The following is a 24,331-nucleotide window of genomic DNA, read 5'->3' on the forward strand; positions in this document are numbered from 1 at the left end:
ACCTCTCCTTGCTCAAGACAGCGGTGGTCTGGTTAAAAGTCTATATTCTATGGCACTGCATATTTTAATCAAAATATTTGAAGCAGTTTAACATTCCTATTTAAGTTTCCAGAACTCCTCACAAAGAATGAGCTCATAACCAAATCCATGTAGATGTATGATAAATGGACCAGAAAAACAGGTTTCTTTATGTCAGCAGCCAAGGCAGGCAGACATTAGGCACACATGAATAACATTTTAATCACTATCTTTTCCTCAGAAGAACACTTTCTTCTCATTTGCAACAAGCAGTTTCAAGTACTGCAGGTTTGCACGACACATAAAGACCAAGTCCTCCAAAAAAAGAGAAGAAAAAGCTCCCAGAACACAACCCAGGTCCTGGCTGCTGCACAGGGTAGACAGGTCTGTCCGTGCTGGCATGTCACAGCAGTCACCTCAGGTCCTTGGCTGAATTTGAGACGATGCTGAGTGTCACATCTAAAGCAATGTGATCTCCTTACAATAAAACAGGGAAGAGGAGATTAAAAAGAAAAGGAGGGAGGCATTCCTGTGTGTGGGAAGAGGGAGAACTTCAGTGATTTTAGCTTGACTTTTAGTCACTGCCTTTCTAAAGGCAATTACTTCATTAAACAAAGTGAAATAACGTAGCACAGCTTACAGATAACACACTTTAAGATAATTAGTATAAATAATATAGCAATTATACTCCACATATTAAAAGGCTGGGGCAAATAACCAGCTGAAGAATTTGGCCTTCAGTTTCTTCTGAATTCATGTTGCTAATTCACTTGTGCTTCGGAGACCTGGCTATGAATGCCAGAGATATCAAATGGACTGGAAGCCACCACTTGCTCCTTGTGTTAGCATGCCAAGTGTCAACAGCTACGTTTTGGGTACAATTTAGGAGCATGTGTTTAAATCATTTTACCCTTCCACTCCTGATTCTTCAGCTTGAAGCTGTAATTGCTGAGGTTAGAAAGTGTGGTCCCATAACACAGGACTTCCAAATAAATTCTTGTCTCAGTGAGAGGCTCCCAAACATGTTGTGAGCTATCGCTTTAGCAAGTTCTTTGTGCTCCGGTTGGCTCGCCTGTCCTGTGAAACAACGACTGTCCATTACCTACAGTTTATCATCCTGACAAAATGTGAGGAATGTGGATGTGAAAGCACTAACAGTTCCACCCCTGGTGCTTTCTCCTTTTTTTCCCCCCTCTGTATTAAAACCGACAAGATTAACCCAAATGCAAACTGCAGAGCATAGTTCAAGGGGCTATTCAATCAGTAGCGAATATGCATTTGTTTACCTACAAAACTAAGAATTTCAGATACAATGAGAAGCAGACTAGTCTATATGCTATTGAATAGAACATCTAACAGGGTCATCAGTTGTAGTTTATTTTATTTTATCAGTTTCTGATATGTTAGCATTCATTCAGAGCAGGCTGTGAAATATCCCATCTATAACTGGTTATCAGAGATAAACAGCTATATCATCTAACTTCATCAATGTCAAAGGCACCACTTGTGAGGATTACCTTCCACATGCCACTACGGACAATGAACTGCCTTGCTCACGGGCCTGTAGCACCCAGGGAAACCGCCACACTTCAGGAATGTTATTTTGAATGAGATGTCTCTACCTTTTGCCTAAAAGGAGGCTTGTAACATCATGTGCTGTCCTGTGTGTCAGAGGCTGTGCCTGAGCCCTTGTGAGGTGAAACTGAGGTAATCCATGCTATCTATATACATTGTTTGTCTTGGCAGAAACAGCACAGGCAGAAAGTCCCCCATTAAAAAGTGTCAACAGGAGTTAGGTCCACAGAGTAATTTTTCTCTGTGTTGTTTTCAAGATCGTGAGATCTAAGGTTCTTCAAATGATAAGTCCATAAAGTCTACCAGAACCATCTGCAACGATGCTTAATCTCCCAAGCAATAAAGTTCACAGGTGTAATTATTTCATGTGTCACATCTTGCAGTATCAAGACAATAAAAGCAGATCCCTAAAAAGGGAGAGAGGGGGCAACAAGAAAAGGAGCTTTGTGTTCGAATAGTGACTGTGTGCTCTCCATCTAGCCACCTGCTAGAAATTATAACCTCTAGACTTCAGTGCAAAACCAATTCAGTTTATACATTCACCTTAACCTGAAATTTATTATTTCATACTTTATATTAACCTAACAACTTCTCCCAGCATTTAATTGCCTACCTGTTCAGCAGATTTATGTGCTGAGGCTTTCAATAGAGTTAAATGCACAGCTTCCCTGAATAAATTAACCAGCACCAAAGATAGTTATTATTTCAAACCTAGAAAGGAGCTTTATTATTATGCTATGCCAAAATCCCTTCAGCAGCTTGCTTCTCAGGCTAACATTCAGCCTGAATCCAGAGTGAGGACAACCTCATCTAAGGAGAAATTATTCCCTATCCTTCAGGCAAACAATTGTGACAAGAATTAGTAAGAAATCCTGCTCTGAGAAGTGGAGCTGTCTCACCGGCAGCAGTATCAGCAATGTATTTCTAAGCTTCCCCAAACGACGGGCCTCCAAGTGGCCTATAAATCACTACCCCCAGCAATTGAAAAGACTAATTTTAATAGTGTACTTCTTCACTGTGGTGATTAAGCCTCAATGAATCACTCAAGAAAACCCAATTACATCAGCAACACAACCTATTTTTAAGCGTGCATGTATTTAAGTTGAAAAAGTAATTAGATATTATCATTAGATCTACCATTAGCAACATTCAAACCTTTTTTTTTTTTTTTAAATCAAATAGTTTAGAATTAGCCAAATGGAAGCACAATTTGTATTTGATAAAGGAAGCATATCCCCGGGCTCCATAAGATGGGCTGAATTCAGCTGCTGGGATACTTTCATTTCTCTGATGGCTAATAAAAAGCTACCAAGGTAAGCTTAAAAAAAATATAAATAAAAAAAATAAAAAAAGGAAAGCAGGTTGGAGTTGGCTGAGGCGAGGAAGCAGCAGCGGGCTCGGGCTCTTCTGCATTGGAAGAGTGACCTCTGTAGGCATAAACCCATCAAGGGCCGGAATACAAAAGCCTTCCCCCTTCCTCCCAGGCTGAGCTCAGCCTGTTTTCCACTAGGCACAGCAGGCCCTCTAATGCAATGCAATCCCGGCTTGCAGCCTTTGACTTTGGAGAACTCAAACAGCATTATACAGCCCGCTTTATCACCGGCCAGATCCCTTTATTCTTAGATATGTCGCACCTTTCTTAAGCCAAAGAAAGGCTTAGCTGTGTAGCATCATATAAGTGCAGAGCGAGAGACTGGAGCTAAACTTTGGCTTCCCACCTCGTGCATATATAAAATGATCATGTCGCACAGAATTAGGAATGAAAAGTTAACTGCACAGTCCACAGCATTTTTGTTGTTTTTTTTTTTTTTTTTTTTTTAGGAACAGAAAAACTTTTCAGTAAAGAAACCGTATCGAGACACAGCAAATACATCCATTATCGAAAAGTGCCAGCAGAAATCTGCAGCAAGTTTTTCCTTCCATGGGAACAACGGTAGGTAATGATGGCTGTAAAACAAGACTACAAACTTGAGATGTTACTTCTAATTCAAACTTTGAAATCTTCACTAAACTCCTGCAGATCCTGCCACCTACACAGAATTAATCCCCGATTCAGGAAATACTCAATTCGTTCTTGTCTCATCACCACCTGATATTTCCTCCAAAAACTCTCCCGGGAAAACAAAACGTGTACTTAACTGGATTTAATGGGACATTCTACATTCAATTAACACAATGCCTATGGTTTTCTTTTAAATAAATGTAACTGAAGACACGAGTTACAAGAAATTATCTTAACGTATTTCTGGTGTAAAACTCCCCAGACTCATTGTGAAATATTTTTTCCTATAGTGATTTTTGTTTTCTAAACTCGAGTTTTGTGACTAAAGTTCAAACGATTTCACAACTAACAAAGCCAACTTTTATTATGCACTTTTCAAAAATAAAAGAGGAGAAAGAAGTGAAATTAGTTTTTCATCACTACTTCAGTTAGAAAGAGCCCACTTCCCAAAAAGTTCCTCTTCCTAGTAGCAATAATTTTGTATGTTTAGGAACTTTTTTTTTAAAGGATATGCTTCTGTTTTAAGGGTGTGCTTTGATAGCAAAGCCCTGGGAATACACAAACTTTTTTGCCTAGGTTTGTTAATGAAGAATGACACTAAATGGTTGTGTGATGGATAATGCTTAGTTCATTACTCACTGACATGTGCCTTGATACCATCAACTCCACAACCAAATTTAGCCCTGTTATAAGCAGATGTAACTTCGCTGGAGTCAATGGGATGAGTTTGCATCTGCAGACGGAGAAGTTAAGAGTATCACCCTTCCCTGGCAGCCCAGCGAGGCACGGCTCCGCCGGCCCCCCACCGCAGCTCCGACTCCGAGGCAGCGGTTCCGCGGGGGCGGAGCGCGCAACCCACACACCGCACGCAGGTTTCAGCCTCCCGCTGCCGTCCGGCTCCCGATCCCCCTCCGCCGCCCCATCCTGCCTCCCCCTCCTGGGGCCCTCCTTCCCGTCGGGGCGAGGGGCTGCGGGGCAGCTCCGCCGCGACACGGGCCCCGCGCACCGGAGAGGCCCAGATGCTGCTGCTAGCCCAGCCTGGAGACCCCGGCAGCCGCCTCTCGCGGCTTTCCCCGCCCCGTCCCCGCGGCTCCGTCCCCGTCCCCCCCTCCTTTCCCGTCCCACCGCCGCGGAGGGCATCGCCGACCCCAGAGGGGAGGCGGGTACGGGCTGGAAACTTACTTGGGGTTGGAGGAATTCCAATAAATGGGGTCTAAAACGATGGACCTCGCCAGCGCAGTTCTGCATAAAACCATCGCGACACCCCAACAGCACTTCCAGGCGGAGGCGTCTCGTCTCCGCGCTGCCATGGTCGCGGCGGCGACGAGTCCCTCCCGCAGCCTCGCCAACTCCCCCGCACCTGACGGCAATAGCAGGGGGGGACACACCGGTATCCCAGCGGCCGGGGGTGTGGAGCGCGAAGAAATACTACTACTACTAGTGAGAAAAATAAAAACCACACGCGAAGGGTCGTCGATGCACTTGGTGAGAGCTGCAGGCAGATCTACTGAGTCATGTATGCCACTCGCATGTAGGGAATTCTCCTACGAGGTAAGATCCAAGCTACTTCCGAAGTAACAACATAAGTAACAACAAAAATAATGCAAACGCTCAGTCCTTCCTCTTAATGGGGGTCTCCCGGCTGCCTTGGAAGATGCCACTCAAACTGCCAACTCCCATTTGGATCCAGTGCGCCATACACATTCAGTGTCTAATGCTGGCGTGAAAAGGAGGAAAAAAAACCAAACAGCTAAAATAAACGTAAAATAAAAGGTTTGGTGGAGAGGGACCCGGCCTCGGCAGGAGGCTCCCCCTGTGCGCCTCTCAGTGCTCCCTGCAGTTTGCAATCCGCGCAGGCACCAGCCCGGGCTGTTTCAGGGAGCTCGGAAGCAACCGCGAGTCAATAAATCCACTCCGAGTCAGCTCCACCGGTCCTAGGGAGACGCATCCGCAGGGCTCCGGCTTTCCTAGGGGGGCACTGCTGTCCTTGTCGTTGGCAAAGCCCCCCGAGAGGAGCGGGGACAGAAGGAGTGTGGTGAAAATACGAGTATTTTTAGAAGTAAAAAGAAATGAAAAGGGGGGTCCGCAGCGTCAGAACGTCCCTCTCTCCCGTTGCGCGATCCGCAGTGCGCGCCCCGGCGGCAGGACAAGGAAAGCCGGGCGTGGGACTTGCGTAGCGCGGAGAAGGGAGGAGGACCGGCGCCAACCACGGCCGTTCCCGCCGCGGCGCCGCCAACCGTGATACCGCTGCTCCTCTACTACTGCCGCCCCAGCGAGTCCCCGGCGGAGGAGCGCAGCCGGCGGCAGTGCGCCGCCGTACCCATATAAGCGCGGCCCCGCCGCCCCGCCGCCACCGCTCATAGGGCCGCCGCCGGGCCGCCACGCTGGTTGGGTGCCGCGTGTGTCATTTACCGCCGCCGCCGCGGCGGGCGGGGCCACAGAGGGCCGAGCCCAACCCCGTCGAGCCGAGCTGGGCCGAGCCGAGCCGAGCCGAGCGGGGCTGGCAGGTAACATCCATCGGCTGCCGGCTCTGTCGTGCTGCGGGCGGCCGCCGAAGCGAGGGGAGAACCCACTCACTCTTAGTCACGCCGGGGCTTGTGCAGGAGGCGCGACTGGCCCACGCTGGGAGAAAAAATAAAAATGAAAAGACATAAATCCCCAAAAAGTCTTTTTTCTGTTTTTTTTTTTTTTTTCAAAAGTAAAAAATTGACGTTTTTTCAAGTACACTGCTGTTTAAACAGCGGGGGCCGCGGCGCTCCCGCACCCCCGGGATAGCACTGCTGACTGCGCTCCGTGGAAGCAGACACCTCCGCGGGGAAGGGCCGGGTCTCCGCTGGTGCGGAACTCCCCGCGCAACTTTCTGCGGTTGCCGGAGGAGCGGGGGGCTTTCCCACGCTCGGTGCCGACAGGCCCTTACCACGGGGCCTCTGAGTGAGCGAAGTTTTATCTGGTTGCGGGACAATTAGCCAAGAAATGAGGGGAGCGGGACACGCAGAGCCCGTCAAAGGGATGCGGGATAATCAAGGGCACTGAGGGCGGCTGCGGGCTCCCTCGCCTTTCTCCGGCGATCATTCAGCGCGTTTTCCCGTCCATAATACGGGGGTTGCCGGGTTTTTTTCGGATCCGGTTGTTTTCAGACTCCGCGTACCTCGCTGGCAGCTTGGCCTTTTATTTCACTTTGCTATTAATTCCTGGCCAAGAGGGATCTATCTGCGGACAGGGCCGGCAATGCGGCTCCGGAGACGCCCTTCGGCCACTTCGCAGTGCGGAGGGCACCGACGAAGCCGCGACCCACCCCCCCCGCCCCGGCACGGGTGCGCGCCCGCCGTTCCACCGCGCTTCCACGGGGACACAGCACCCACTAGCGGCCAGGCCTCCACCAGCGAAGGGACCGGACCACACTCGCCCGTGTCTACCCCTCCGCTGCTCCTTCGCCTCCTGCTTTGCCCGCAGCCTTCGCGGTCGTGTATACCCCCCCCTCCCCGAAAAAGAGAGAGGAGACGGCGGCGAAGGACAAATGAGGCGCCGATGCCGCTGCCCTGGTGGTGGTTCGAGCCAGGAGCTGCGCGGTGGCTGAGCACCGGTTGTACCGTGTCAAAGTCAGTCCCGTGAAATGCAGGGGGTTGCCGAATTTCTTCTAGCAGGGATTTCGTGCCAAAATAGTATGTGCAGAAAAGGATTGAAAGTTAAAGCGCAGGAAATCACAGCGCTCTTTTTCTGTCATTTTCCTACCTTTTAGGTAAGAACACGCTACAAAGGACCGTAAGAAGGAACCAATTTCTCACAATTTTATTCCCGGAGAAATACGGGCTTTTATTTATTTTTTTTTTTTTAATCGGGTTAGCTGTGGAGCTCCTCCGGCTTTTAGACGAAGGTTGAGAAGCCCTTAGAAGGTAAACGACTGGCATTGTCGTTTATTTCCCTGGTCAATTTGGAAGGAAATCTTCGCTCCCCCTCCCCCAGTTTAAACTCAACTGGCGCTCCAGCCTTCGCTGTCCTGCCTGGCAGAGACCACTCCTTTCCCTCGCAAGAGACGGGGAAGGGGGGCAGAGGCGCGCTCGATGCCCCATAGATTTTGCTCTAATTGTGTTGGGTAGATTTCTTAATGAAATCTACTACTCAAACAAGGAAATCAGTTTGCTTTTCACACAAAATATCGAATGCGTTTTAAGCAAACTGCTTAATTAAATTTAATTTGCAGTGAGCAAGGAATTGCAGATCCGGGGGCGCAATTTGGTGGGAAAGGATCCGATTCCCAGGACGGAAACTTAGCGCTCAAGTGGGAAACAGAGACTGGGTATCTATGCACATCGAGGGGCATCAAAGGAGAGCTTCGCCGGCGAGGGGAGGAAAGTACTTAATTACTAAACTTTTGAACAAATGTGTGGTCTGTATCCAGTCGTGAGCCACTGTAAACACAGAGCCTGATAAACTCTTCTATGAACAGAGACGTGTAAAATAGCTTTACCTCAGTTTTGTGAAGCCCTGCTTCTGTTTGTTTTGAAGCAAAAGGTTACAAGCGGTGTTTTGCAAAAGCTGTGAGTAAACTGTGACCTCTAACTCTCCGTATCCTTGTTTTAAGTAAACCAGAGGAAATAAAGAGCCCTGGTATTGTCTGAAAATATCCTCATGTAGCTAAATATATCGCTCGACTTCTATTGTCCAGCGGCTAATTATTTTACGTAAATACAGCTGGTTTACTCTACTCAGCATCCCTTTTATGCGCGCTGTAGGCGCATAAAGGTAAGCGTTAATAAAATCCTTTTAACTAAGAACCTAGATAAAAACTTGAACTTATCTCTGAGATAACCCAAGCAACAAAAGTTAAAGACGTCCAAAGAAATACGGGCTCGGTGGCTGCTCCCCACAGGTCACTCCTTTCGCAGGAGAGGCCGATCCCCGCGGCTGAGGGTCAGGGCGAGGAGCGCTTTCGGCGCCGCAGGGTGACTTGCGGGTCCCCTCGGACCCGCGGACGGGAGCAGCAGAGGGGCTGCTGCAGCAGCCGCGGTGTGGCCGCGCTCCCTCCCTGTGTCCATCCCCGTCCGCACACCGCCCGCTGCATTGACCTCCGACTTTACCGTCTCGCCTCCGAGGAGCAGCAAGACTCGCCACGGACACGGAGGAAACGTGAGAATACGTGTTGAGGCCGGAGGGGTTAGAAGCAGAACAAGCTCACACACGTTAGGAAGTTAGCAGTGGCCTTCAGCCGCGGCTTCTCGGGGGCTATCTCAGGAGCAGGTCCCGGCAGGTATTTCGGGTTTCGCGGGGAACACGATTTCCTGGCAGACAAACGCGCTGGGGACAGGCTTCGGGGAGAGGAAATCCTGCTGCCGCCGTGGGACCGGCGCCGCGGCCCCGTGTGCTCGGCTTCCAACAGACGGACGGACGGACGGACAGATGGATGGGTGAGCGGGCCAGCGAGCAGGTGAGACCTGCTTTTCCCTCTGCCTTCAGGGAAAACCAGCACTCTGGTATTTGCACTGCTCAAACCTTGATTTCCTGTACCTCAGCCAGCCTGACAGCAAAAATCCGGTTTATAGCTCAATAATCAACCCCTTTCGGCTTCTTTTTGACAGTGACATGGGCAATAATTGCATAAATATTGGCTCCAAGCCTATAAAATCTGTAACAAAAAGAGCAGCTAATCTGAATGGGATCAGGATTGGGCCCGCAACCCGACTCTCTTAAACATCAGTCTGAACATCGGCGATTAGAATACATGGGACATGAAATCTTTCATTAAGTAGAAAAGTTTCATTATTACTCGAAAATTTAGCGGTTTTGAAAGTCAAGAATAACTCAGTAGGTGTAATTCCTACTACTTTTAATAAAGACAAGTGATTGACACTTACTGATTTAAATGGGTTGTTTATTGTTTGTGCAAAAGGCCAAGTGTGCTGGGTACTTGAAACAGCTCCTAAAATATCATTCACACCCTAACTGCATTTTCTGCACTTTATGGTAGAGTGTATGTCTAGATGTTAATTTGTCTCCTCCATGTCTGTTTTATAACCGAAATTTTGGTTAACCATAGCTTCTTAGAAAATGAGAACACAGCTAAAGAATTCAAGCAGCCTTGTAATAAAATGAGGCAAGAAGTTAAGTACATCCTAAGTATGCATTTTAATTCTCCATTTGACTTATTTTTATACTGATTTTAAGTATCTCTCTGTGAAAACAAAAATCCCTGCATTATTTTGTGGTCTGTGATAACGTGGGTGAAAAACCAGTCCAGGGATCAAACTTAAGCTGCATGACTGTCTTTTTGTAGAGGTTTACATACACTTGAGCAGAGCTGACCACTGGGCCAGCCTAACCCTTAGTTCATCTGTCCAGCAAAGACAATGGGAAGCATTAGGTTGCTCAGCATAGAAATGTCAACAGAGCTTTAGCACTCCCCAGCTGGCAAACAAAACAGCAGGATGGGAAAATGGGGATAACCCCAACGTGCATGTGTTCAGTAGTACTAGCACAGAAATGGAACAGAGGTGCATGAAAGTCATGGTTCAGCTCCAACTGGACCAGCCTGTTGGTCCAAAACTGTACCAGCCCAGGCACTTCGACCATATCCTCCTGCCTTGGAATGAGCCTTAGGCACACAGGCAGCTCTACCGTTCTCTTCAGAAATAAATCACCTCTGTAATGCAAACTGAAGTGTTTTTTATCAGCATGAATTCCACCTGAACTTGCACTGAGACCCTGCAATAACTGAGCTAATAATTTTCCTCCTGCTTGCCAGAAGGACCACACATCCCCCAAATACTCTGAAAATGTTTAAAGAGATGCTTCATGCAGTTCAAAGTGAATCACAGCCAGCACCTTCATATTAGGTGTACGTGCAAAAAATGGCACAAAAAAGTCCAAACGACTATAGCATCAGAAAGAGGGGTTTACAATCTTCAAGTCAGCAACGTGAAGTGTATGAGGTGACAGAGAGCTTCAAAGAAAAGGAGCGACAATGAAGACAGATCCTTCTTTTTCAAGACAAGATATGAAGTAGATGAAGTATTGATACTTCAGTAAGATAATACTGACATATCTGTCTATACACAGGCACACAGTTGCTTGGCAGCTTAGACATCTTGCCAACCTAATTGTCTGCTTTGCTAAGCTTCAAGGACACCAGCTCTCCAAAGTATCTCACTGCAGTCAGCTTTCTACTTGTGCTTGGAAAAATTATGATAATGAACATGGGAAGTTTAAAGGGCAGTTTAACAAATCTCCAAACAGCACACTGCTAGGACACTGCTGTAAAGGCCTCCTGCTCTCTCCCACCTCTGCTGGAGAGATGCATTGTTCAGTATTAAAATAATGCTCCAGGGCATTTATGAACAGGCATTGGGAAAACTAAGATATCTTATCATAGAAGGTAAATGAATACTGCTGAAGGTAAGTGGTAACAGGAAATGCCTACCTGCCTCCCTGGGGGAAGGGAGTTAAAAAAACCCAACACACAAAGCTCCAGAATAAACCAAGAATCGTCTAACCAAAATTTAAGTTGAAACTTCGAACTGTAATGAAATCAAACTTAAACACCCAATGCAACTTCTAGGAGAGGTTTCTCTATGTAGGCCAATACCCTTCTGTAGACCCCCCCACAGAGCTCATACTCACTATATATGTGTCAGCCTATGTTCTAACCTACTTTGCATTAGCCAGGTATCATGTTTTAAAGGAATGCAAGAACATCAAATCCTTATCATCAAATGCCACTTTACCCCCCTCCTAAACTGTGTGCATCTCTATTTTTCCTAGAAAATGACAGCATCCCTGAAGCCCTATGATAATTTTGAAAAGAAGACAAGCCCCAGAATAAAAAATGTGGCATCCTCCCACACTAGGTCTACCAAAACCTATCCCAAGAAATACTGTATACTTTAGGACAAGCCAAGAGACAGTGATTTCTACCAACTGAACACTTTATTTTTTTTTTTTGGGGGGGGGGGGGGGAAGGGAAAAGAAATACATAGCCGCTTTAGCTGCTCTTCCTTTTTTGAGGGCAGAGAGAAGGAAAGGCAGGTAGGAAGGTGTGTGGAATGGCAGAAGGGGTGATCAAACTGTGATCAGACATTTTGTTCATACAGTAGTCCTAAAGGAACACTACTGGAACAACAAAGTCTAAGCCTACACAATGTTAAGTGTAAAAAAGAGATGTTTTTATTTAGCTGCAAATTCACTATTAGAAGAAAATACTTGATACCACAACTGCACGTATGAGAACTTCTTGCTTTCAGAAGATGAGAGGAAACAAAAATGCATAGGTCTGTTTTGAGTATTGACTTTTAATAGCTTGTTTCTCATAAGGGAACAGGGGATGTTTTCTGGTTTAGAAATACAGGTATCAGTTAAGTTTTAAATACAGCCTGCTCCTGCCAACAGGTCATGTACATGATTTATTTGGCTTCAGCTTTTGTTTCTATGTATTAAGCAACCTTCAACCTTCTTCTGCAACAATATATAGACAAATTACACAGTAATAGTGTAGGTATTTTACTGTCTTCACATTTTTCTTAACATACTGGACAAAGCAATGCATGTCAACTTGCTCCCACACATTTAATCTGCCAAACCTACAGAAACAGATCCTTTGGGAATATCAGGAATTATTTCCAACTTTGTCCAGTGACATTCAAATGCTCAGGCAACTACTGGTAACTTTCATTTTACGGTTAATACCCAAGTCGTACACCAACAGGAGAAAGTTTTAGAACTGGACAAGCTATAGTAATCCAGGTTTTGGTAGAATAATTATATACAAAAAGGGGAATTTTATATATAGTTTTCAATCTGTAATTTAATTTTTCAAAATAAAACCTGTATATATAAATGGACAACATTCAAGATCTGTATATAAATAACAGTTGCTTTCTGGCTAAAACAATGTATTTAGACAGAATCTCATTTCGTTTTTCACTTCAAGTATTCTAGCCAGTCCAGTCCTTTGGGAAAAAACTTCCAATTTTTAAATCCATTAGGATCCATCAGATTCATTATATGGTCATGACCTTAACTTATACAATATACTATATTATGAGGTGAACCGAAAGGGATTAGATACCAAAGTATTGGTCTGAGTGCAGTAAGCCAAACAGCTGTTTAAACATGATACTATGGCTGAAATAAGTCTCTGTCAGAATAAAAACCAACATTCATGAAAACAGCAGCAGCCATCAAAAACATTCACAACTGCAGGGATTTGTTACTGTGTGTAATTTTGCATTATAAGTAGAAGCCACAGTAGTTTAAAGGAAAATAAAAAAAAAAATACTACTATAGTCTTGAATGTAATAACGTGAATTGTCACTTTTATAACCATTTATAAATGTGTACTAAAAAAATTTACTTAAACATATGAATTTAAGACTTTCACTTTATTCAGCAAATCAGTTTATTTACACAATGGGGAAAGCTGGTTGAATGCTGTCAATGTAATAAAAACAAATCTAACAGAGACGATACTGAACTTCCTCTATGTATTCATTGCAGAAATGACAAACTATTTCCTTACCTGTATCAGGAACATCAAACGCAACAATGGGACAGTATCATAGGACACTGATTTAACAATAAACCACAGATGTCCAGTAATACTATGGCAATTTATTCATGTATTTACTGACTTAAAAAAAAATAAAATTAAAAGTCAGCAATACCCACTATAAAGTCCTGTCAATTATCAGAGTCAAACTCTGAGTAGGTCAGTAAAACCTTACCAGATCATCCACAATTCAAAGTGATCTGATCTGCTTCAGACCACTAATACAGTTACAAAACTGATAGAACAGACTGCACTCTAAAATGCAACAATGATCTGATAAGGGTTTAACTTAATGGAAGTTTTAAAAAATTAAGAATTGCAGAGCACGGCCCCTATCAGAACAAGCTAACTTTCCAGACTTCAAAAAAAAAGACAAAATAAAAAAAAAAAAAAAAAAAAAGGAAAAAATGGAGAGGGGAAAAAAAAAAAAAAAGAAAAACCCCACACTTCAACATGAAGCTACCATACAAAGTTGTTGGGTTGTTTTTTTTTTTCCATTTTTCCTTTTTTGTTGGTGGTGGTTGGTTTGGGTTTTTTTGTTTAAGAGTTCAGAGTTGCAATTTAATCCTGGCTTTTTAGTGAGAAGGACAGTTTTGGCCTAGACTTTCCTTTGCCCAGGATAATTTTTTGCTCTTCCTTTTGCTGACGTTGTCTCTCTTGTTCTAGTTTCATCCTCTCCTCATGAATCTTTCTTTGTTCTTCAACAATTTTCAATTGTTCTTCAGCCTATATATGAAAATTGTAGAATTTAGGCCAGCATATTTTGTAGTCATAAAAGCAATTTACAAGTCTGTATTAACTTCCAAACAGGTCTAATCCTGCACAGGTATGTAAGCAGTTCTACCTGAGCTAGATGGCCCTAGTTGGTTTCAATGAAACTATTTGTAAACTCTTATTTGAACGCAGAAGAAACACTGAACACTTTCTACAGCTAATGTATTGAAATCTTGAGTGTTTACAGGCAATGCTTTTCAGCACTGCTTTGCAAACAATACATTACATTTTAATTAAGGAAGTCCGTGTATGCATGGAGAAACTCCCCTGACACCTGTCATGTCAGATGAAAGCACAATATAATGATGTAACAGACCTTCAGAAGCCTCCCCACTCAAAAATACATGTAACACCCCCCCCCCCCCTTCCAAATTCAAAACCATCTTTACCTGATTTCTAACAAGCCAATCCTTACACTGACTTACGGTTCTTACAGCTCTTCCAGTGGTCTTCTAAAGGTGCTTATTTTGTTCATTTTGTCAGTTTATACTTTCAATTTTCTAATTGTCCCATTTCCACCATATGAGGTTGGGAAAAGGGTAAAACAGAAAGAGGTGTAAAGCAGACACAGCTCCAGCAATTTTAAGAAGAATTGTCTTTATCTGAAAATGGTGTAATTACTTGGGTAATTGAAACCGGTATGAATTCCATCAGGATTTACAAGCACCTTAGTTTGGGGTTATCGTTAATAGATCAGCTACATCATACTGAATGTTCTCAAGAGGCAGACACCTGCTTAAATAGTCTTGGAAACCAGTATAAACTAGACTTTCGTAATGTAAGACATCTTAAGCTTATGCTGAAAGTCCCTTTCAGCACTTGTACATCAATGCTATACTAGTCAAAAATCCAGTCTGTACTTGTCCTGCTCAACAAAACGTAAGTAGTCACTTCTGTTTTAGAAGCAGAACATAATTTGCAAACTTAGTTCAACCTTCCCTGTAAGATACAGTAAGAAAAAAAAAGTACTTTTTAAATTCTGAAGGCATCTATCTTCCTCTGAATTAACAGCACCTGAACTATTTTTTCAAACCAGTGTTACTGCTAAGCATCTGGTCTCATATGCTCAAGAGAAGAGCAACACTACTGACATAACCAGCAACAGACAAACTCCAGAAAGGGTCAATTTGTTTATTTAATTGTGTTGCAAATCAGGCAGAGGGACCTGTATTCCCCTACAGAACAGTTAACTACATACCAGTTTAGCTTGTGCTTCTGCAATTTTTCGATTATTCTCTTCTAGTATTCGCTCTAGTTCCTCACGCTTTGCACGCTCTTCTTCCTAAACGGGAGGACAGGGCAAGATGTTAGTAAAGTAAAATACTCACTTCTGCACATTCACTAATCTTTCTCAGAATTCTTTTGTGAACTGACTTAAAGTGGCAGCTTTATAGCCACCTACTTTGTCTCACAAGGGTAAACTGTGCAGCCACTAATACTGGTCTCTAGCACTCAATTTATATAACCCCGCCCAGTCCAAACAGCAACCAACTAAACCCTCCCTAATCACAGAATCCTGACAATTTATTACTAGAATTTTAATATCACACAAATCAACAAGGACAACTACAAAAACTGGATAGTATTTACCAAATTAAAAAGTAATATAGAAAATATAAATAAAGTGAATAGTTTGTCTCACCAATTAAGTATACCTACGTATTCTTTACCTATACTCCTTTAATCAGCATTAAAAGTTGAATATTTACTGTCTTGTCCAGTGTCCTGCAGAGTGTGCTCCTCGGCTGCCATACACGCCAGCTTCCTCTTTAAAATGATTTGTACTGTTAGCTTGGCAATACCTGCATCAGCAGCTCAACCATTTATAAAGAAACAACATACAGGGAAGGCTGAGCTGAGGAATGCAGATGTTTATGATAAGAAGGAACAAAAATATGTAAATCATTCCTAAGGCAAACAATTAATAAGAAAAATACATTTACTGTTAGTGAAAAATACAAATGGTAATCCATACTTCATGGAGCTATGGGCTTCTTTCATGGGGAGAATGGACTTAACATTCAATATTTTGACAATTTTAAGACAGCTGAAACTGTCATTTGCAGTCTGAACTTGGAATTCAGGAGTCCAGGGAAGGCAAGATCAGGAAATAAAGCCTTGTAATTGTTTTCTTGGTGAATTTATGGAACTCTGTTATACAACTCAAATATGAAGACTGCATGAAAGTTTTGGAGGCGTTTCAGTTCACGTAATATATATCCAAATTATTTTAATATTTGGAAGATTTAAAGTTAGCCAGAGGTTTGTGTCTGTGTAAGAAAAAAAAGTTAATACGAACAAAGCAAGCATATGAAAACTTCTTACTATGACTAGTAACCAGCTACTAGCTAGCACACTTCACTCCAGGCATGGAGGGTTATTCTGCATTACAAAGAACCAATGGGACTTCATCACATCACATTGACAATAGCAAAAATACTTGGGGGAAAAAAAAAAAAAAAGTAGTCATCCATCTGATCAAACGAAAATCTACATACATGAAGCAATTGCTCACTACAGACATCTAAATTTAATTTAAATTCTTTGATAGTAAGGTTTGAATTTGCAGAACAAGTGTGATTTAATGGTCCTGATATTTGTTGTATCTCAGTGGTTTGGTTTGTTGGTTGTTTTTTTGTTGTTTTTTTTTTTTCAATTTAAACATATTATGTGACAGACAAGTCACACATCATATGAAGGGGAAAGCTTCATTGCTACTGTCTTTCCTTTTGTAAGCCAATCAAAATATTAATTTAAGATAAACTGTGTAGGAGGTAGAATGAAAAAGGCATTTGAGACTTCTGTTTAGCACAAATTTCCTTTACAATTTTAAAATTTGCCTTGAAATTTCTGGATCCTGGAATGATTGGTGCAGGCAGGCATCAAAGCCTTTAGTAGCAAATTACTGTCTCACAGAAAGACATTTTCAGCTTCTGCTCCAGCTGCTGATTAAAAACCAAAAAAACCCAAGTCACATGTTCAGCTTGACTTCAGACAAGGGCAACCTGCTCTTTTATAACTTCTGGGAGGAGGAAAAAAAAAAAAAAAAAAAAAAGAGGAGTTGTTAGTAGTTATTAAAACTAGATATAATGATTTGGACATAGATCCTTCGTGAAGACGTGGATGGCTTATGTTCGAAGTCCCAGAATTAGTCCAGTGTTTGCTCAAGGAAAACATTCATTTTAAATGAAGAATAAGAAACCTATTTGTTAAAGACGGGTACTGCAGCTCACTGTTGGACCCTGATTTTTGCCTGACTGAAGGCAAAAGCCTCTTACAGTCTAGGTAAACAAAATGAAACAAATTAAGGATACAAAATTACAGATTTTCAATACCCTTCCCCAAAAATGAAAGGACCGCTGATTAATCCTGCAGCCATGGCAAAAGTTTCAAACAATTCTGAAATATGTAGGTCAGTTCCATTAAAAATCAGTATCCTTGTTCAGGTTTTAGGAGAATAACTGTTTAATATCAGTGAGCTCCCCTGAATAGGCTAGAAATTAAGTTTCGCAGCAATGCAAGTTTATACGAGAAGTGAATTAGATTTGCTGTATTCCATCTCTTTCTGAACCGAACAGGAGGCACAAACCAACACTGAAAGTTTTGCCATGGACTGTTTCTACTTTCCAAACGACCGAGCGTTACCTCTCTGGCTTTTTGTGCTGCAAGTTCAGCTTGTCGCTGTCGCTCGAGTTCTTCGAGCAACTGTTTTTCCATGATGCGCTTAGCCTCCTCCACCCTGCGGAGAACCTCTCGCTCAATCTCATCCTTCCTTTTCTCCAACTCTTCTTCTACGCGTTTAGCCACAAGCTCTTCTACTCTTCGAGCAGTTTCTTCTTCTATGAGTTTCTCTTCAATTTCTTGTTGTCGACTAAAATGCAAATGTATTACCTTTTTATTGAATAAAGAATGGTTGCACTGAAACAAACTCTTTCAAATACACATCATCAACCACGCTCCTGAACCGCTTTAAAACAGTTTTATACCTTATATACATAGGTATATACATTTTGCCATACATTTAAGGATAATTAATATTCAGACAATCAGTATTTCTATCCCAGGGAACCCATTCAGACCGTAACGTATTTAGTACCCCTTAATTTCTTTAGGAGACTAAGCTTGAGGAGACAGCTTATCTTGACTTCCTGGTAACTTTTAGTTGAAAATAAAAATAAAAGACCTCATCCAACTGTGGCCATCCTTCACCCTTCAGGAATTCAAATGGTCTCAATTTTAAGAAAACATCTTGTAAAACTTATCTTAAAGCAACCACCTCAGAAGAATCAAACTAATCCCTAGTATCTAAGACAGAAGCAATAGAATTCGCAATTTGAATCAGAAGTTGTGTCTGTAATCTAGTTATTATCTACCTTATCAAATTTCAAATACCTCTGCTCTCCTTAACATCTTTATCGCAGCATCACAATAAAGCATAATAATGGCTTCTAACATAACTACCTACAATCCTTTTGGACAAATTTTTAAACATCTTTTATATACTAAGCATCCTTTTATTTTAAAGGGGTTTCTTTAACCCTCCATGAGTATTTATTCAGCAGCAAGTACTCTCACCATCCTGTACTGATACAGCAACTGATGATGGATGTACTACTAAGTGCTGTGCCTGCACACATTTCTTTCTTCTCAGCTCAAGTAATTCCATTCAAATTTAATTAAACAAAATGTATCTTTTCACATTCAAAGGCTGCAACATTATAAATATGTAATAATATATATAGTGGCTTTGACTTTATAACAAAAATAAAACTGTAACCAGATATACATTTCAATGATCTGTTCTGTAGACTATACCAACTTATTTTAATTGCATGAACTTACAGTATTTTATATAGAGGTGTAAGTTTATCATCCTGACCTACTGAGCCATGACACCAGAGCAACAGATAAGCCGTTAATGTAAAAGCATTTTTAGTATGAACCATTTACTTCTTAAGACTAATTTCATGAAATCTACAGAAAAGCCACTGCTTACATTTAAACAGATTTCAGATGGGGAAAAATGTCACATTTGCAAGGCCTTTATGGAAAACTAGCATTATAAGAAAAAGCAGGCGGCTACGTATCAAGGTTTGAACAGACATGAGACTAATAAAGTGACTTTCAATATATGAACTGTCCCCTAGTTAATTTAGTTAGGAAGGAAGTACTTCCTACATATGACTTACTCAAATACAAAATTATCTACTCTATTAAATGTTATTACTTTTTCTTTTGGAATATAAATTGTATTCCATAAGCATCAAAATTCTATACCCAATCTTTTCCAATATTGTTTCTCCTTCAAAAACCTACTATCCGGTTCCCAATATCACTCAAATGTCATATTCCTCCTATATAGGCTTCACAGGGTTTTTTTTTAAATTTCAAAGCTGATTCATGTAGAAAACTTACGCATGAACTAAACCAGCTCCAGAATACTAAAACTATTACCTGCATTACACTGCATTCTCAAACTGTTAAGCGCATTCCAATTCTTCAGCGCAGATATGCATGGAATATTTTTATTAATTTAGGTACTGAATAGAATTATAAACCACAAAATTAGTATCAATGACTCAACAAGCCTTCAGCATTTTCACATGTTTGTGTTACTATGCAAGTTTTTGATGACATCACTGCCAAATTCTGAAGTTAGGATAGGAGATTATTCACAAACAGAAATGAAAGTGACAGCTCAGGGTGATCAAGCCTTCTGAACCACAGTATTTCAGTAGAACAATGTCGTTCAATAAAACTCAAAGCTCCACCTTAGAATTAACATTACTATTTGGCTTCACACATAAAAACACGTGCTGCTTCTACACTCAGTGCTCCAAGGAGCAACTGTAACACTCAAAGAACAAGTACCACCTTATCACAACTGTTAAAACCGTTGTTATCTCTGCTGCATAAAGGTCTCTTTCATAATTTGATATCGCTAAACATCTCAATGCACATCCAACGTTCATTAAAATAGAATTTATGTCTCTTTAGACCTTAAAAATAACCACATTCCTCACAACAAAAACTGAAAAAGGAAAAGGTCTCAAACGAAACAAGTCACCAGATCCTACTGTCCTATTTGGCAAGAATAACAGAATGGTCATGGTTGGAAAAGACCTTAAGATCGTCTAGTTCCAACCCGCCTGCCACAGGCAGGGACACCTTCCACTAGACCACAGTGCTCAAAGCCCCATCCAACCTGGCCTTGAACACTGCCAGGGATGGAGCATTCACAACTTCCTTTGGCAGCCGGTTCCAGTGCTTCATCACTCACACAATAAAGAATTTCTTCTTTATAGCTAACCTAAATCTCCCGTTTAAGCTTAAACCCATTGCCCCTTATCCTACCACTACTGTCCCTGACAAAGAGTCTCTCTCTTGCATCCTTCTATGCCCCAACCCTCAGTAATCGATGCATGGTATTTCTTAAATCCCTAGCAGAGCAACACCAGGCGCCTCCACTCTACGCACAAGCAGCTCGCCACGCAGTGAAGGGAGGGGCGTGCAGTGTGGCAGTGCAGCACAAAGCCTCCGCGGTGCGGAGGCCCCCACCGCAGAGGAAGTTTCTGAGCAGACCAGCCGCAGATGGGAATCGAGCACAGCCGGCGCGGGAAGGGAGCGGGGCGGGCGCATTCAACGCCCCTGAGGGAGCCAAGACTTCAGGGAAGGGAAGGATGGCGGGAAACAAGGCAGAGACTAGGCCTCAGCAAGGGCCTAAACGTCTTCACCCCAGTGGCAGGCGGCCCTAGTCCGGAGGAGGAAAGAACGGAGGGAAAGCCACCAGGGCACGAAGCACCTCCTGTCCTCCTCCTTCCCCTCGCACCCTCACCATCGCCCCCGCGAAGTGCCCAGCCCAGACCCGGGGCTCACATTTTCCGCTGCCGCTCGAACTCCGCTTTTTTCTCTTCCTCCTCCCGCTTCTGCTTCTCGTCCAGGCTGCTGCGCTTGCTCACCGTGCGCCCGAAGATGTCGATGCGGTCGGGCGGGGAGGAGGCGCGGTCGCGCTCCCGCTCCCGGTCTCGGCGGGAGGAGGGGGCCGTGTTGGAGCGGGACCGGGAGCGGGACTCTCGGCGCCGGTTCCGCTTGCTCTCCCGGGACTTAGATCGCTTCCGCGCCCGCTCCTTCTCCCGGGAGCGGGATCGCGATCGGCTCCGGTTCTTCTTGTTGTGCTTGGAGCTTTTAGTGTGCTTGGAGCGGGACGAGCTCCGGCTGCGAGACCGACCCATCCCGGCAAAGGAGAGGCCGCGCCGATGACCGCTCAGACCACCCCCGCCCCCTTCGCTAGCGGCGCCGGAGAGAAGTGCGAGGAAGCTCCGCACGCATTAGCACCGCCCAGGCGGGCCTGTCGTTCTCCCACTTGCCACCGCTTTGCGCTGTGAGGAGAAAGAGCAGGCCCCGAACGCGGGAGCAAGTCCGGACGCAGGCAAGATGGCGGCCCCAGCAGAGCGGTGACTCTCCTCTTCCGCCCCACAATACACTGCGCCGCATTCGGGCCGTTTAGCTTCTCGTTCCCCCTCGGCGTCTAGTCGGAGGAGCACGAAAGCACTCGGTAATCTCCGACAGCCAATGGCAAGCGTCGCTCGCCGCGAAAGCATCTTTTGGCGCTCTCTGCGCATGCTCACGCGTTGTGCGTGGGTATCGGGGTGTTGAAGAGCGCTGAGGCTACGTTTTTGGGGGGCAGTCTCCCGAAGAGCGTACCGGGAGGTGGGCGGGCTGGCTGGCTGGCTGGCTGAGGAGGAAAAGGTATAATGGGGGTTTCAGGCGTTTGGAGGCACGTCTAGCTCTCGAGGCCGCCTCTGGAAGCGGCCAAGAAGTAGGGAGCCTCAGCCTGTGTAACCAGCTCTGCGTTCAGTGTCGCCATGCTCAGCCGAGGAGGAGATGCCGTGTGTTTCTTTAATTGATTTTTTCTTTTTTTTTTTTGAGACTTCTGTTGCTTGATTTTGTTTGGTTTGACATAGGGGACAGAGGGAATCTGTTGCTCTATATTAAAGAAGTTACAAAACTCATTAACCTTCCCAAAAAGTAGTGGTTTTATTTTTCCTGAGCCTTCTGTTGAACCACGTAGTTCAACAGAACTATGAGCTAGGTTCTGCTTCATTGTAGCTATCTCTAACGTGGCACAGTACTTGTTTTGCCTGCATTTTGACGTTACTTCTACACGTTGTTCTTTGTTGACAAGTATGTAGGCAAAGGAAGCAGCTTCAGGTCAAGTGTAGTGTGTGAACTAGTGATTCATTAGGTATCTCTATGAGGTTTTTATCCCAGCTCTGCCATAACAAATTCTGCAAGTGATACTGTTCTTGGTTTCAAGAATATGCAAGTTATGGATAGTGAAGCTTGCTCTTTCAGAGAAAATTAGCTCATTGATGCCTTTCAGAGTTTGTGCCTTTTTTTTTTTTTTTTCCTCTTTATATGTCTACATTCTAAGTAAGTTACATTTGGCAAAACATTAATCACTGGACAAAATCCTATCTCATCTAAAGGTATTTTCATCTAATTCTTTTGTCTGAGTGACTTGTCTTTTCTTGAAGGAAGACTTCCTTATTCTGTAATTCAGATTTTAATTAGTGCTAAAAATAAATAAAATTGAAGCATCTTTCTGACAGACCACTTTTCAGGTGACAGCAGAGTAATGGACGTTGTGAAACCTGCACGGCAGGAATTCCAGTGGTACAGACCCCCGGGTGTGCTTGTTTGTCTCTCGCCCCGGGGAACTTCATGCCACAGGTAACTAAGGAAGTTAACAGTCAGACCTTTTAGCTCGGGACTAGGTGGGTGAGTTTCCAGCTGGCATGATTTCCACAGCAACTTGACTGTAATTGAGCACCGAAGCTTTTAAATTTATATGATGCAACAGGTTTGGTGAAAAGTTACATCATAGTTTTATTAATTCTGCATTCAGGTTGAATGTACCTGACCTGGAATGGTGGGGGAGGGGAGAGGACATTACTAACTATTTCATTGTCAGCTATAAATGAGTTTTTAAAATATAGTTATCTGAGTTTTCTCCTTGGTAAATCACTGTTAACAGAACCCATATTTAGCACCTTGGTTGTCTGAAGAAATATAATTTTGAACTGCAGAAATTTGTTCTTATTTAGTAGTACTGATTCATCAGAGGTATAAAATACATTATTATCTGACAATAATTCATGATGTTGGATTGTATGGAATTGAAATTATAAAATATGGTATGATGAAATAATTTTCCCCAGTCCATTACTGTATTGCTCCATCTCAGGTTTGTTTTTTTTTTTTAACTACTGAATTATTAAGAGCATGAGATTTTTAATACCTATACTAGGTTGAAGTCGTTAGTCCACTTTATTATTTATGAGGACTAAATTCTGGTACTTCTGGAAAAAAAAAGGTCCTTTTCCTTTCAAAAATACATTCCTGAGAGCTGACAAATTAGAACAACATGCCTGTGATTTCTTCTTTGCTTTGAATTTTGATAGTTCGGGATTTTTTTTATCCTATCACCTTATTTTTTCTACTTCAGTACGGATGAAGTAATAGTGTTTAGGTTTCCCCTCTCCAGGTGTAATTACAGTTGATATGGAATTGCAGTCCCAAAAGGAAGTTTTAATACTTAAGAACCCTGTTTCATTAAATAATTTAATTTCTTCTTTGCAGTTAGTAGAAAAAGATGGTAATTTACTATGCCTGTTCCATTTCAAAATTTCAGATAGCTGATTAAGCACATGTGATTTTTGTCTAAATAATTCTAGAATTTCTGAGTTTTTAATCACATGTAAAGAAATGTGTTTCTCGTGGTTTGGTAGCCATACTGCAGTTCTATACGCTGTTGGGTTTTTTTGCATTATTTTTCTCCGTTTTAATATATCTCATTACATTAAAATGCATAATTTAAGTCTTAAAATAGTTGCCTTATAGTTGGAAAACGCCTTATTTGACAGCTAAATGGTGGTATAATTAAAGCACCTCACCCTTCTTTACCTTGACTACTATCATCACATGAAATCTCTCAACCCACAGGCAGCTAGGGGTAGCCCTGTGATGATACTGTGTTCTGATAATCTCCAGGTCATACCTGCTCTTACTTACACCATAGCTTTTATCATTAGCTGGGTCAAGAGGAATCTTGGGAGATTAAAGGTGATTGTGTTAGTGTGGCACAGCTGGATGTGAGATCTTTGTGATAGGTCTAAAATGAACTCTGGAAGGTAAGCAGAGAAAGCAGGCAAGAGCATAACAAGGTAAGGTGTTCAGTATATAATTTACTGTCATCTGGTGTAGTCTGTCTCACAATAGGAGGGGCATGAGTAGCACAAAAGAGCCAAGTTCTTGGAATGAAAAAAAAAACAAAAAAAAACAACCAAAACCAATGTGGTTAAAAATGTGTGTTGGTTCTTTCAAAGTAGACATTTCAGCCTGAGTTTATTACAAGGTCAGAA

General features: G+C 43.0%; 2 protein-coding genes across 4 annotated transcripts in view; both read right to left on the reverse strand.

Annotated features, from left to right (window-relative positions):
- Positions 1–5,929, reverse strand: part of EFNB2 (ephrin B2) — a 49,438-nt gene extending 43,509 nt beyond the window's left edge. For both annotated transcript variants that reach the window (XR_009965975.1, XM_062624726.1), the window contains exon 1: positions 4,778–5,929. Coding sequence is in view for 1 of the 2 variants with exons in the window: in XM_062624726.1 (XP_062480710.1) it covers positions 4,778–4,905 (128 nt within the window). In the remaining variant the exon portion in view is untranslated. The remainder of the gene's footprint in view (positions 1–4,777) is intronic.
- Positions 5,930–13,658: 7,729 nt separating this feature from the next.
- Positions 13,659–21,403, reverse strand: ARGLU1 (arginine and glutamate rich 1). 2 transcript variants are annotated; one of them, XM_062624727.1, is made up of 4 exons: positions 20,784–21,399; positions 17,553–17,778; positions 15,106–15,189; positions 13,659–13,859 (listed from the first exon to the last, which is right to left on the reverse strand). In XM_062624727.1, exons 1-4 carry the CDS (start codon positions 21,137–21,139, stop codon positions 13,695–13,697), a joined length of 831 nt encoding a protein of 276 aa, XP_062480711.1. In that variant the 5' UTR covers positions 21,140–21,399; the 3' UTR covers positions 13,659–13,694. The 2 variants fall into 2 exon arrangements, 1 of the variants encoding a protein (XP_062480711.1); XR_009965980.1 differs by having other exon boundaries at positions 13,794–13,859; positions 15,106–15,674; positions 20,784–21,403.
- Between the last annotated feature and the right edge of the window lie 2,928 nt (positions 21,404–24,331).

This window comes from Pezoporus occidentalis, unplaced genomic scaffold (genome assembly GCF_034315485.1).
Source record: "Pezoporus occidentalis ecotype Australia unplaced genomic scaffold, CSIRO_AGI_Poc_V1 ctg27, whole genome shotgun sequence".
NCBI lineage: Eukaryota > Metazoa > Chordata > Aves > Psittaciformes > Psittacidae > Pezoporus > Pezoporus occidentalis.

Bases quoted from the DNA above. Each gene is read 5' to 3' on its own strand.
- ARGLU1 (XM_062624727.1), bottom strand. From the start codon at position 21,139: ATGGGTCGGTCTCGCAGCCGGAGCTCGTCCCGCTCCAAGCACACTAAA. The intron at 15,190-17,552 runs GTAACGCTCGGT...CCTCCCGTTTAG, and splicing joins CAGCACAAAAAGCCAGAGAG to GAAGAAGAGCGTGCAAAGCG. The intron at 13,860-15,105 runs GTATGTAGTTAA...TTTCATATATAG, and splicing joins CAGAAGCACAAGCTAAACTG to GCTGAAGAACAATTGAAAAT.